This window comes from Rhinoderma darwinii, chromosome 1 (genome assembly GCF_050947455.1).
Source record: "Rhinoderma darwinii isolate aRhiDar2 chromosome 1, aRhiDar2.hap1, whole genome shotgun sequence".
Classification (NCBI taxonomy): Eukaryota; Metazoa; Chordata; class Amphibia; order Anura; family Rhinodermatidae; genus Rhinoderma; species Rhinoderma darwinii.
This window is the reverse complement of record NC_134687.1, coordinates 501,175,831-501,187,053: the sequence shown is the minus strand read 5'-3', so window position 1 is coordinate 501,187,053 and position 11,223 is coordinate 501,175,831. Positions and strand designations below refer to the sequence as shown.

The 11,223-nt window shown below is 42.9% G+C and overlaps 1 protein-coding gene across 2 annotated transcripts in view; it reads right to left on the bottom strand.

Annotated features, from left to right (window-relative positions):
• The window catches only part of C1H5orf63 (chromosome 1 C5orf63 homolog), a 233,268-nt gene that overhangs the window by 186,846 nt on the left and 35,199 nt on the right, over positions 1-11,223 (bottom strand). The window contains exon 1 of one of the 2 annotated variants that reach the window (XM_075835928.1): positions 3,157-3,243. The exons of the other annotated variant lie outside the window; for it this stretch is intronic. Coding sequence (XP_075692043.1) covers positions 3,157-3,159 — 3 coding nt within the window. The 5' untranslated portion in view covers positions 3,160-3,243. Of the gene's footprint in view, positions 1-3,156; positions 3,244-11,223 lie in introns of those variants that run through there. 2 annotated transcript variants of the gene reach the window in all.

The window sequence follows — 11,223 nt, the reverse complement described above, 5'->3', positions numbered from 1 at the left end:
ATATATATATATATATATATATATTATATATACACACACAAACACAGGAGGCATGTATACATACACACACACGAGTAATGTATCATGTATATATATATATATATACACACACACACACACACACACACACACACACACACACACACACGAGTCATGTATATATATATATATATATATATATATATATATATATACATATATTGTAGCAGTGCAGCTACTGGACAGGGCAGAAACTCAGGTTTTAAGCAACCAGGGAGCATGTACAGCAGAGAGGGTTTTCTCTGCTGGTGCTTGGGCTGTCTGATGAGCCTAGTTAGGCTCCACCTGAGACAGCTCTTTATATCAGGTGTGTGCAGTCCACACAGGGCTCTCAGTCTGGGGAAGACAGGCATGCTAGCCTTTGAGAGTCACCACTGTGCGAGTTAAAACTGAAGGTTTTGAGGTGCTGGGCACAAGGCTCAGTGTCACATAGTGAGGGACACTGAATATCTTGTTTAGTTAGTGCTCAGACGAGCAGGATTTATTTTGTATGTGTATTGTTGTAACACTGACTGCTGTTGTGAAGACAATAAAGCTAGCTGCGGCTGGTTTAAACCTTTTTCTCAAGGAGTTGGAGTGAACTTTCTATGTGTGCCAACCATCTCACCTGGGAGATGGCGATCTCATGAGCTAAGTGGTCCCCAAGTTGTCCCATATGGCGGAGAATTGCTTTGGGCAATAAAATGGCACAAGAAGTATGCAGTGAAATTTAAAGGACCAGAAGCCCAATTAAAGAGACTGTTTTTCCATTGCAATGGGTCTTATGGAGGAACTCCTCAAACAAATGGTGCAGTTGAATGCAGAGCTGCAGGAAACAAATGCTAAACAGAGGGAGGATAACCAAAGGGTCCTGGCACAGTTGGAAGCAGATAGAGAGGCTCTAAGGGCACGGGTGCTGTCCGGGGATGCACAGCCTTCCAAGCCAAGTGGATTCTTTTCAACGTCCACTGCATTGATGCCGGGTACTCCTGACTTGTTGCAGACAGTTTGCAGAACAGAGCAACGAGCATGCATACCTGTGATACAAGCTGTGAGGACCGTTGCTAAGGGCAACCACCCGGACTCATGGTGGGAATCTTTGCAAGCGGACTATTGTCTGGATGGAAAAGTTGTTCCCAAGCAATGTTGGGCAGCTGTTAAAAAGCCAAGTGTGCTGAATTGCACAGATGTGGTTGCTAGGAGCAACCAACCCCGACAGCATGTGGCTGTTGTTCAGCAGAAGAAGCGCTGTTGGAGATGCCATCGAGCGGATGGATGTGCACATGATTGTTCTCTGGTCAGGAGGCCAGAGAGAGCGCAAGAGAAGACACGTAAAGTGTTGGTTGGTGGGATTCCGCTACTGGTCCGTCTGGATCTTCGCCAAGAGGTCTCGAGGGTGCATCCGGACATTTTGCTGTTCGTAAAGAAGGATCCTGAGATGGGTGAGACCGTTCTGATTGACTTTGAAACTGATTTTGGGACTGTGCAGCACAGACTTATAAAATGTCAGGAACTTGATGAGGAGTTTGTGCTGGGAAGGAACTTCCCTCATTTTTGGCAGTTGTGGGAGAAAGGCAATATCTCCGATAAGCATTACAGGGAAGAGTCCTCTGCAGGGTGTGTTGCTCCACTGCCAAAAATGGAAAATGCACCAGTTGTAATAATGTGATTCAGGAAATGCCTGCTAAAAATGACGCACATGTATTTGATGCACTGCTTTTATGTGATGACAATAGTGAAATGTCAAAAATTGTGCCTAACGTGTCTTTAACCCTTGAGTATGTCACACAGCCTGAGCAGGTTAATGCATTGTGTGAACAGGCTGTTAAAGAAACAGCAGCCGAGACAGAAAAGGGGATTAGTTCAAGTGTGCCCCTTGAGGCTGTAGTTGAGAAAGTCGAGAGTGTCAGATGTGATGTGCGTACTGTTACTAATAGTAACCCAGAGAGGTCTGGTGAGTGCGGTGGAAAATTGTCTCTGGACGGACAGTCTGAGAGTATAAATGCTGAGATGAAAAACTCCAAGATGGAGGGGAGTATAGCGTCTGAAAGTGGTTTGGTAGATGGTACGGTGTATACCAAAACTCACGAGATGAGTGTTACTGAACACTATGAGCCAGGGTCTAAACCAAGGGGTGACACACAAAGTCACTTCATGGAGGCGGAAAGGTCCATGAATGTAGGGCACAACACAGGTAAATACGGCTGTGATCAGCAAAAGCTAGTAGTGGCTACAAGGGATGAGGATGCTAGGCATGCCAACATAGAAGAGTTGCAGGAGCACCTGTCTAATACACCCAGGGGTGATTATCAAATGTCTGTTACTGTAGGGGTGACCCTAAGGGTGATTATGTCCCAACGTAGGAGCTTTGACCCTGGAGGGAGGTTGAAATGTGATCAGTCCTACGGCCTTTATCAAAGGGGGGGGGGGGGGAATATGTAGCAGTGCAGCTACTGGACGGTGCAGAAACTCAGGTTTTAAGCAACCAGGGAGCATGTACAGCAGAGAGGGTTTTCTCTGCTGGTGCTTGGGCTGTCTGATGAGCCTAGTTATTCTCCACCTGAGATGGCTCTTTATATCAGGTGTGTGCAGTCCACACAGGGCTCTCAGTCTGGGGAAGACAGGCATGCTAGCCTGTGAGAGTCACCACCGTGTGAGGTAAAACTGAAGGTTTTGAGATGCTGGGCACAAGGCTCAGTGTCACATAGTGAGGGACACTCAATGTGTTAGTTAGAGGCTGGACGGCCTAGGATTTATTTTGTATGTTTATTGTTGTACCACTGACTGCTGTTGTGAAGACAATAAAGCTAGCTGCGGCTGGTTTAAACCTTTTTCTCAAGGAGTTGGAGTGAACTTTCTATGTGTGCCAACCATCTCACCTGGGAGATGGCGATCCCATGAGCTAAGTGGTCCCCAAGTTGTCAGAATATATATATATTTATATATATATATATACATAAATAGTACAGATAATATAGTAGATGTTACCTGCAGTCCTATGTAGCACCACAGATAACGCACAGTGATAACCACACACACACACACGGAAAAATATACAAGTACACAGAGACATATATATATAGAGACACACATACTGGAACATATATAGACATATTTTGTACACAGAAAGGAACTTACCATCTATCCTTGCTGCACAGGCTTCTTTCAGGATGGGCTGTGGGCATGAGCTTCCTCCTCTGCTCTGCACTTGCTGTCTCTGCTTCCTCAGTGTGTGTAATGAGGAGCAGAGAATATAGAGTTTAAACAACCTGCACAGTGGCGCCCCCTGTATACTGGGAGACTTGAGCACCCTGTGCACTCGGACATGTCGCACACGCCTAAGGTCGGCCCTGCTCTAAACAACCTCTCACATGAAGACTTCCAGCACTGCTACTCAGAATGACAGTGGAATCGTTGTGCTCAGTCCCAAGGGACCTACTTTGAAGGTGATCAAGCCTAATTGTATGTTTTTTGAATAAAATGATTTTTTGGGAAATCATTCTCATTACTTTTGGAATGCACCTCGTATATTGGCCAAATATATTCCAAATGAATTCCCTTTTGACATATGTTTATGAACACGTTGGGGTATACGTCGGCAAATTCCTCTTGCAAATACGCCGACCGTACACCGTATATGTGTTAATTAAGCCTTATAAAGCATTTTTGCTCAGCGGGGTAACAGACAGGGGTGTAGCTATAGGAGGTGCAGAGGTAGCAGTCACACCCAAACCCTGGTGCCTAAAGGGGTCCCAAAAGCCCCTTGGCCACAAAAGTAGACACCAGTGTTATAAATGGTACAATGTAGGGTGGAGGCCTTGTTACAGATTTTATTTTTTAACTGTCCTTGACATCTGAGCCCAGGTGACAAGAACGTTACTAAACTCGTTAGTTTAACATTAGAATTGTGATAATCAACAGAACAGTGCTAAAAAAAAATTTAAAAAAATTGCTACCATGAATGGTGTCTAGAAAAAAATACTTCTCATCCCACTAAAAACAAAACCTCACATAACTCAGGGGAGCATCAAACATTTTGGAAAGATTTAATCAATATACCTGTTAATATCTTCAGCGCTTACAAGTTGAGAAATCCCAAACTTTTAATGTCCACGTACTTCCCATTGACTGGTTTAGCGCAACTTAAATGAAAATTTCCCAAAGTATGACATTACCTCAGCTTGATTCCTTACATGGACATATTATGGCTCCATACTACAGCACCCATAGACTTCTATTGGTGCTTACTGTACCTTTGTATATTTCATATGAAGGCATGCAGAGATTTTTTTGTTTAATTCTGTAAGAATCTGACTAAAAAAAAAAATATGTTGCTGCTGCATTAGATGCCGTATTGTGTAGATATAAGGAAACATTATTTCTAGGGGAGAATAGCAAGGTACAGTAAGTAAATAGAGGGGTCTGGTCTGGAGTCTGAATAGATTCTGGAATCTGATCAGGGGGTCTGGATTTATGTTGGTGTCTGGCCTGGGGTCTGGATTAATTTAGGGGTCTGGAATGGGATCTAAATTAATTTTGGGGTCTGTAATTTTTCAAAAATCACAGTAATAAAATATACAAAAAAATCAGAATGTCATACCTGCCACTGGAACCTTCTAATCCCTGGTATGTATGCCATTGAATTACGGAGATATTTTTCCCTAAAGCAATTATTTTAGGGAGGAACACCTCCATAATGGCATTCGATGGAGCACCGACAATTTTTTTCTGAAGGATTAATATAGCATCTGACAAAAAAAACTTTGTATGCCTTCATATGATATCAGAGGTATACGGGGTGCTGTGGGAGCCATATTACAGCTTTTTACAACTTTAAGGTGGACAGAGCCATAATATGTCTGTGTGCATGAGGCCTTGCTCATATGATGTCTACAGAATGAGATTTTGGTTTTGTCGTAGCTAATGGGGGCAGGAGGTGGTTTAACCTGAACTTTTGCACCATGACCCATGAGACATTAGCACCACCTCTGGTCGCAGAGGTTGGATGTTATGGCATATCTTAGCAAAAAGCCATGACAGTATATGATGGGAATACCCATTTAAATCGGTTGTTTGGTTTCAGTAATTTAATGTATTTTTTTTTTAAATAAAAGTTATACAATATTCCAATATACTTTCTGTATTAATTCCTTAATAGTAACGATCCCAGCACCTATGTGCCCATCACATGACCATGGACAGAATGTTCACGGTGATGTGAAAACTTTAATAATAAACCAAAATTCATTTGGTGGACCTCCCTGGGAGGGGTGGGGGTGGGTGAAGATCAGCGATTAAGCTAGACTTTCTTTCACCGTTCTTAACCTGAATTACTATTTGGGTATAACTTGTTCATGGAGAGCTCTCAGGCAAAAGAAACGCAGGACACCTTTATCACCAAATTCCAGATAAATTTTACCATCTTAGTTGTGGCCTAAGGCAGCTTCCTTGCCATTGAAGTCTGAGTTTGTTAGTGTAAATTCTGAAAAGGAGATCTACCAAAGTAGATATTTCCATGCCAATCTCTGTAAGCAGACCATTCTGAGATGATTGGCCCTACCATAAGGTCTATTTTTTTCAGTGTTTTTTAACGCTTGTAAAAAAAAACATTAATTGTAAGCGTTTTTCATGTTTTTGTTTTTTACTAACGCAAAAAAAAATCGCACATACCTAGAGCATTCAGCAGTTGGAAAACATGCTGCTGAGCCCAAAAACGCTATCGAAACACCACAAACCAAAATGTGTTTACGTTTTCTCATATACTTTTTGTTTTTTAGCCTACACTTTTTCTATATTTTGAGTATAACTTAATTTATCATAAAATAAATTTATGCAGTAACCCTTAATTTACTACCTCCTCCCCATCCCACTGTCCTGAAAATAGAAAAACAAAAGCACATTGTTATCGTTCGGTGTAATAGGGCCTTAGAACATTTTGTGGGAGTTCTCCTTTAAAGTAACGTGTACCCGCAGCATTTTTGGGCCAAAAATAAAAATGCGTTAAAAAAAAAAAGTTGCGAAAACGTCACTGAAATCGCATCAAAGTGCTGTGGGCGTAATTAAAGTCTTGATCATGCTTCTGTTCTACTAGTAGAGGCTGCAGTGGAGCAGCAGGGTATATTTAATACTATTTGGTCACTCTCACGTTCAATGGGATTAATTGTGACAATAACGTTATATTTGAGGAGTTTACAACACCACAAACATTTAAGGATATGCCATAAATGTTTGATAGATGCGGGTTCCACCTATGGTCGCTAGCCGGCACACCCAAGTGCAGCATAGATGCCTGACAGGACAGGAATCCTGAAAACAGCATAGCTAGCTGAACTACGCTGTTTCCATTATTCGCATAGAAGTGAATAGGAGTGACGGAAATAGCGTACCACAGTGAGCTCGGCTGTTTCTGGAATTCTGTCCTCCTCTGCACTGATTCTCTGCACGAATACGGCGGCCAGCAGCCCCCTCACCAGGTGAGGCGAAGTTGGGGGACCCCCATTCGGGAGCTAAAGGGGTTGGCCAGGAATATTTTAGATTTTTAATATGCATTAATTTGCTCATTACAGGTCATTTTCTAATATACTTGCTTTTTCAAGGTCCGAGGGTTTCTGAGATCTGTAATGCAGTCACGTGAGGCTCCGTAAATTTTTAACTTCCTGTGACGTTCCGTGCCTCAGCCCAGCCTGCACATCCGGCTGAGACAAGGCACGGCTCGTCATCAATTACGTGTACAGGCAGTGGGCCGGGTGGATGTTCCGCCTCTGATCCTACTGCCTGCCCACCTCCTCTCGCTCGTCTACGCCCCCTCCTCCCTTTGCTGTGCCCCGAACTCACTCTCCTCTTGCTTTAGATAGTGCCCATATAGTGCCACAGTTCCCATGTAGAAAGTGCCACACCTTCCTTGAAGACAGCACCACCCCCTGTAGATGGCGCTACCTCCTCTGTAGATGGCACCATTTGTGCTACCTCTAGGAGCGGATTCACCAGCCAGAGCTACGGCCACACTATGGCTGGGGATTCCGCTACTGGAGAAGCCCCTGGTGTTAATATCCATATATGCACAGTGACGTTAAGGGCTACTCCTGGAGTGGAATCCCCTGCCAGAGTGTTCCTCTCCTAGAGTAAACCTCTGAGGTCACTGTGCATATATGGACAATGACATCAGTGGCTCCTCCAGGAGTGCAATCCCCGGCTACACGCACCACATCGATTTGCAATACTTTGCTTTGCAATACTTGAAAGTTGGAAGGTATGGAGACCGAGAGGGACTTACATACATTTATGGTAAATTATGTAAAAAAAAACAACTTTCTTACCATTGTATGGCGTAGTGTTTGATGCTCACTTCACTGTAATACAGGATCTCTTGGCACAGATCCAAAAGCAGGTGAGGAAAATGTGCTGACTGGATTGTGTGTACCAAAATGTCTCATATAGGTGGAGTGGGCGGACTTCCATCTATCAGGATGTGAAATGGGGTGGTGAAGGAAGATGGGTGCTTGTAATTAGAGCAAGGATAGATCGAGAGATAGAGGAGAATGATTATTAGGGGGTGTTTGTTAGTGAGCTAGGTGACTGTAATTAGAGCAGGGAGGGACCCTGTGAACATACAGGGGCTTCGAAGTATGCATTAAGCTGTCCGAGATGCGGTGGAGATAGGAAGGGGCGGAACTGTATGCTGTCTTCTCAGCTACAGCAAGGGATCATGGGTATGGTGTGTTACAAGACAGGAAACAGCCAGGACCAGAAGCAAGGGATGTAAACAAACAGAAAGAGCAGCAGTGATGATTGAGCTCAAACAAAAAAATAGAAGGTTAGTAGTACTAAGCTCCATACATAAATACAGCATCAGAACCAAGCTCAGTACATATATACACAGTATCGGACTGAAGTGCCTTGGGCCCACCAGAGGAAATAATTCTTGGGGCCCACCAGCTATAGAGAAATAATGCAGGGGCGTAGCTAGGGGGGGGGGCAGGCGGGGCACTTGCCCTGGGCGCAGTTCAGAGGGGGTCGCCAGCGCCCCCTCCTCCTGCTCTATAATTGTACTGGACTGAAGCACTGGCCTCAGAAGCAAATGAGCACCTAGTGGATTTTGGGGACTTCTTTTTATTAGAATATATTTTAGACACCATGTCAGGTTTGAAGGGCTCTTGCGGTGCCAAAACAGTGGAAATCCCCCAAAAGTGACCCCATTATGGAAACTACACACCTCAAGGAAATCATCTAGGGGTCTAATGAGCATTTTGATTGCACAGATTTTTTTACAGAAATTATTGAAAGTAGGCTGTGAAAATTAAAATCTGAATTTTTTTCAAAGAAAATGTAGGTTTAGCTAATTTTTTTCTCATTTCCACAAGGACAGAAGGAGAAAAAGCACTGCAAAATTTGTAAAGCAATTTTCCTGAGTAAAACAATACCCCTCGTGTGGTCATAAACAGCTGTTTGGACACACGGCAGGGCTTAGAAGGGAAAGAGCGCCATTTGGCCTATGGAGTTCAAATTTAGCAGGAATGGTTTGCGGAGGCCATGTCACATTTGCAAAGCCCCTGAGGGGACAAAACAGTGGAAACCCCCCACAAGTGACCCCATTTTGGAAACTACACCCATTGAGGAAATTATCTAGGGGTATAGTGAGCGGTTTGACCCCACAGGTTTTTTTCAGAAATTATTGGAAGTAGGCCCTGAATATGAAAATCTAAATTTTTTCAAAGAAAATGTAGGTTTAGCTAATTTTTTCTCATTTCCACAAGGACTGAAGGAGAAAAAGCACTGCAAAATGTGTAAAGCAATTTCTCCCAAGTAAAACAATACGCCACATGTGGTCATAAACAGCTGTTTGGACACACGACAGGGCTTAGATGGGAAAGGGCGCATTTGGCTTTTGGAGATCACATTTAGCAGGAATAGTTTGCGGAGGCCATGTCACCTGAGGGGACAAAACAATGAAAACGCCCAAAAAGTGACTCCATTTAGGAAACTACACCCCTTGAGGAATCTATCTAGGGGTGTAGTGAGCATTTTGACCCCACAGGTGTTTCATAGAATTTATTAGAATTAGGCAGTGAAAATAAAAACAATCCTTTTTCTTCAATAAGACGTAACTTCAGCTCAAAATTTTTCATTTTTTCAACAAATAAAGGAAAAAAATAACCCAACATTTGTAAAGCAATTTCTCCAGAGTACGGCAATATATATATACACAATCCAAAAGAAGAGGCAGCACTCCAGTGTTATAAAAATCCAAAATTTATTCACCCAACATATTGCCAACGTTTCACCTTCCCATTGAAGGCATATATATTGGGTGAATACATTTTGGATTTTTATAACACTGGAGTGCTGCCTGTTCTTTTGGATTGTGGTTGTACTCATTTGGGGTCTCACGACAAGTTTCCCCTGAGGATAGCACCCATATTGCATGCTACGGTGCAGCTCCTATATTTTGTTTGTTCCGCAATATATATATATATATATATATATATATATATATATATATAGTAAGTGTATAGTGCATATAGTGTGTGTATAGTGCATATAATGTGTGTATAGTGTGTGTCTGTATAGTGCGTATAGTGTGTATATAGTGTGTGTGTATATATAGTATAAGTCTATATAGTGTCTATAGTGTATGTATATAGTGTAAGTCTATATAGTGTGTGGTATGTGTATAGTGTGTGTGTATATTGTGTGTATAGTGTATATAGTTTAAGTCTATGTAGCGTGTGTATAGTGTGTATAGTGTAAGTCTATATAGTGTATGGTGTGTATAGTGTATATTTGACATATCACTATGACACGACAAAAGTTTTTTAAAAGTTTAGTTACCCCTTGGGGACTGAATTTATTGGTCTGAGTTAATGTATGGGCCTGGGGTCTTAATTTGCTTAGGGGTTTAGTTTGGGGTATAAAACAATTTAGGGTGTTTAGTTTCTGAATTTCTGTGTTGCTATAGACGCTAAAAATGGCTGCAGAATCGAGGGACAAAGATTTCTCATCGGGAAATTCTGCAGTCACCAGGAGAAGTCGCCATAACGGTCTGTGTCAGATGGAGAAGAGAAGAAAAGAGAACGACTCCCATCAGAGAAGAAATCACTTGTGAGTCACTGGATCTATAGAGCATCTGTCCCCTTTCCTGACATGTCTGTTATAGGAAATCCTTTGTATTCCACATAAAGTCTTTGTGTTTCCCGGACTAATAGAAAATGCGTGTTACATTCCCATAGTCAGGAGGATGTGTCCCTACACAGTGTGATACTGTCAGCGATGGTTGGAAACTGTCAGTATGTAGGGACAAAGCCCTTTGACAAGGGGAATCGTAACACTCTTTGTCAATGCTCACACAGAAAGGTGGTGTTTAATATAGACACGGCGGTGGTGGAGAGGGGGGGGGCCCAAGCTTTGGCAACAACCCAGGGCCTATAGTCTACTTAATCCGCCACTGTTTGCATCTATCAGACATTTTTGGCATTTCCTGGCATTTCCTGTGGATATGCCATAAATGTCTAAGATAGGAAAACTCCTTTAATACAATAGACTGAAATCCAGTAATTCTCCGGTGACGCCTTCTCAGATTGGAATCGCTCACTCTTCCTTTTCTTCTTCATCCAGCCCAGATTGCCCCAACATCTTCTCCTGACTACAAATCACCTCTGAAGAATTTGCAACACAAACATCTTTGGCTTCTCGCTTTTCTAGCACCTCCCCACCCTCTACAAAAACCTCACCATTTATAGTACCCTAGATGGAAATAATGCCCCCTTAATGCCACACACTATAATGCCCTCTATAGTACCCCCTTTAGGCCCCACAAAGTAATAGTGCCACACACAGCCCCCTGTAGATAGGGCCACACACAATACCCCTCTTGTAGATAGGGCCTCAGCGCTACACACTGTGCCCCTGAATATAATTGTACCATACACTGTGCCCATGAATAACATTTTGTCAAACACTGTAAAATAAAGCACCACACACACACAGTGCCCCATGTAGATAGTGCCCCTCGTAGAGCCCTCTGTATATAGTGCCCCTCATAGAGCCCTTTGTAGATAGAGCTCCCCATAGTGCCTCCTGTAGATAGTGCTCCCTATAGAGCCACCCATAGATAGTGCCCCCATAGAGTCCCATGTAGATAGTGCCCCCATAGAGTCCCATGTAGATAGTGCCTCCCAAAGCATCCTCTGTAGATAGAGATCCCTGTAG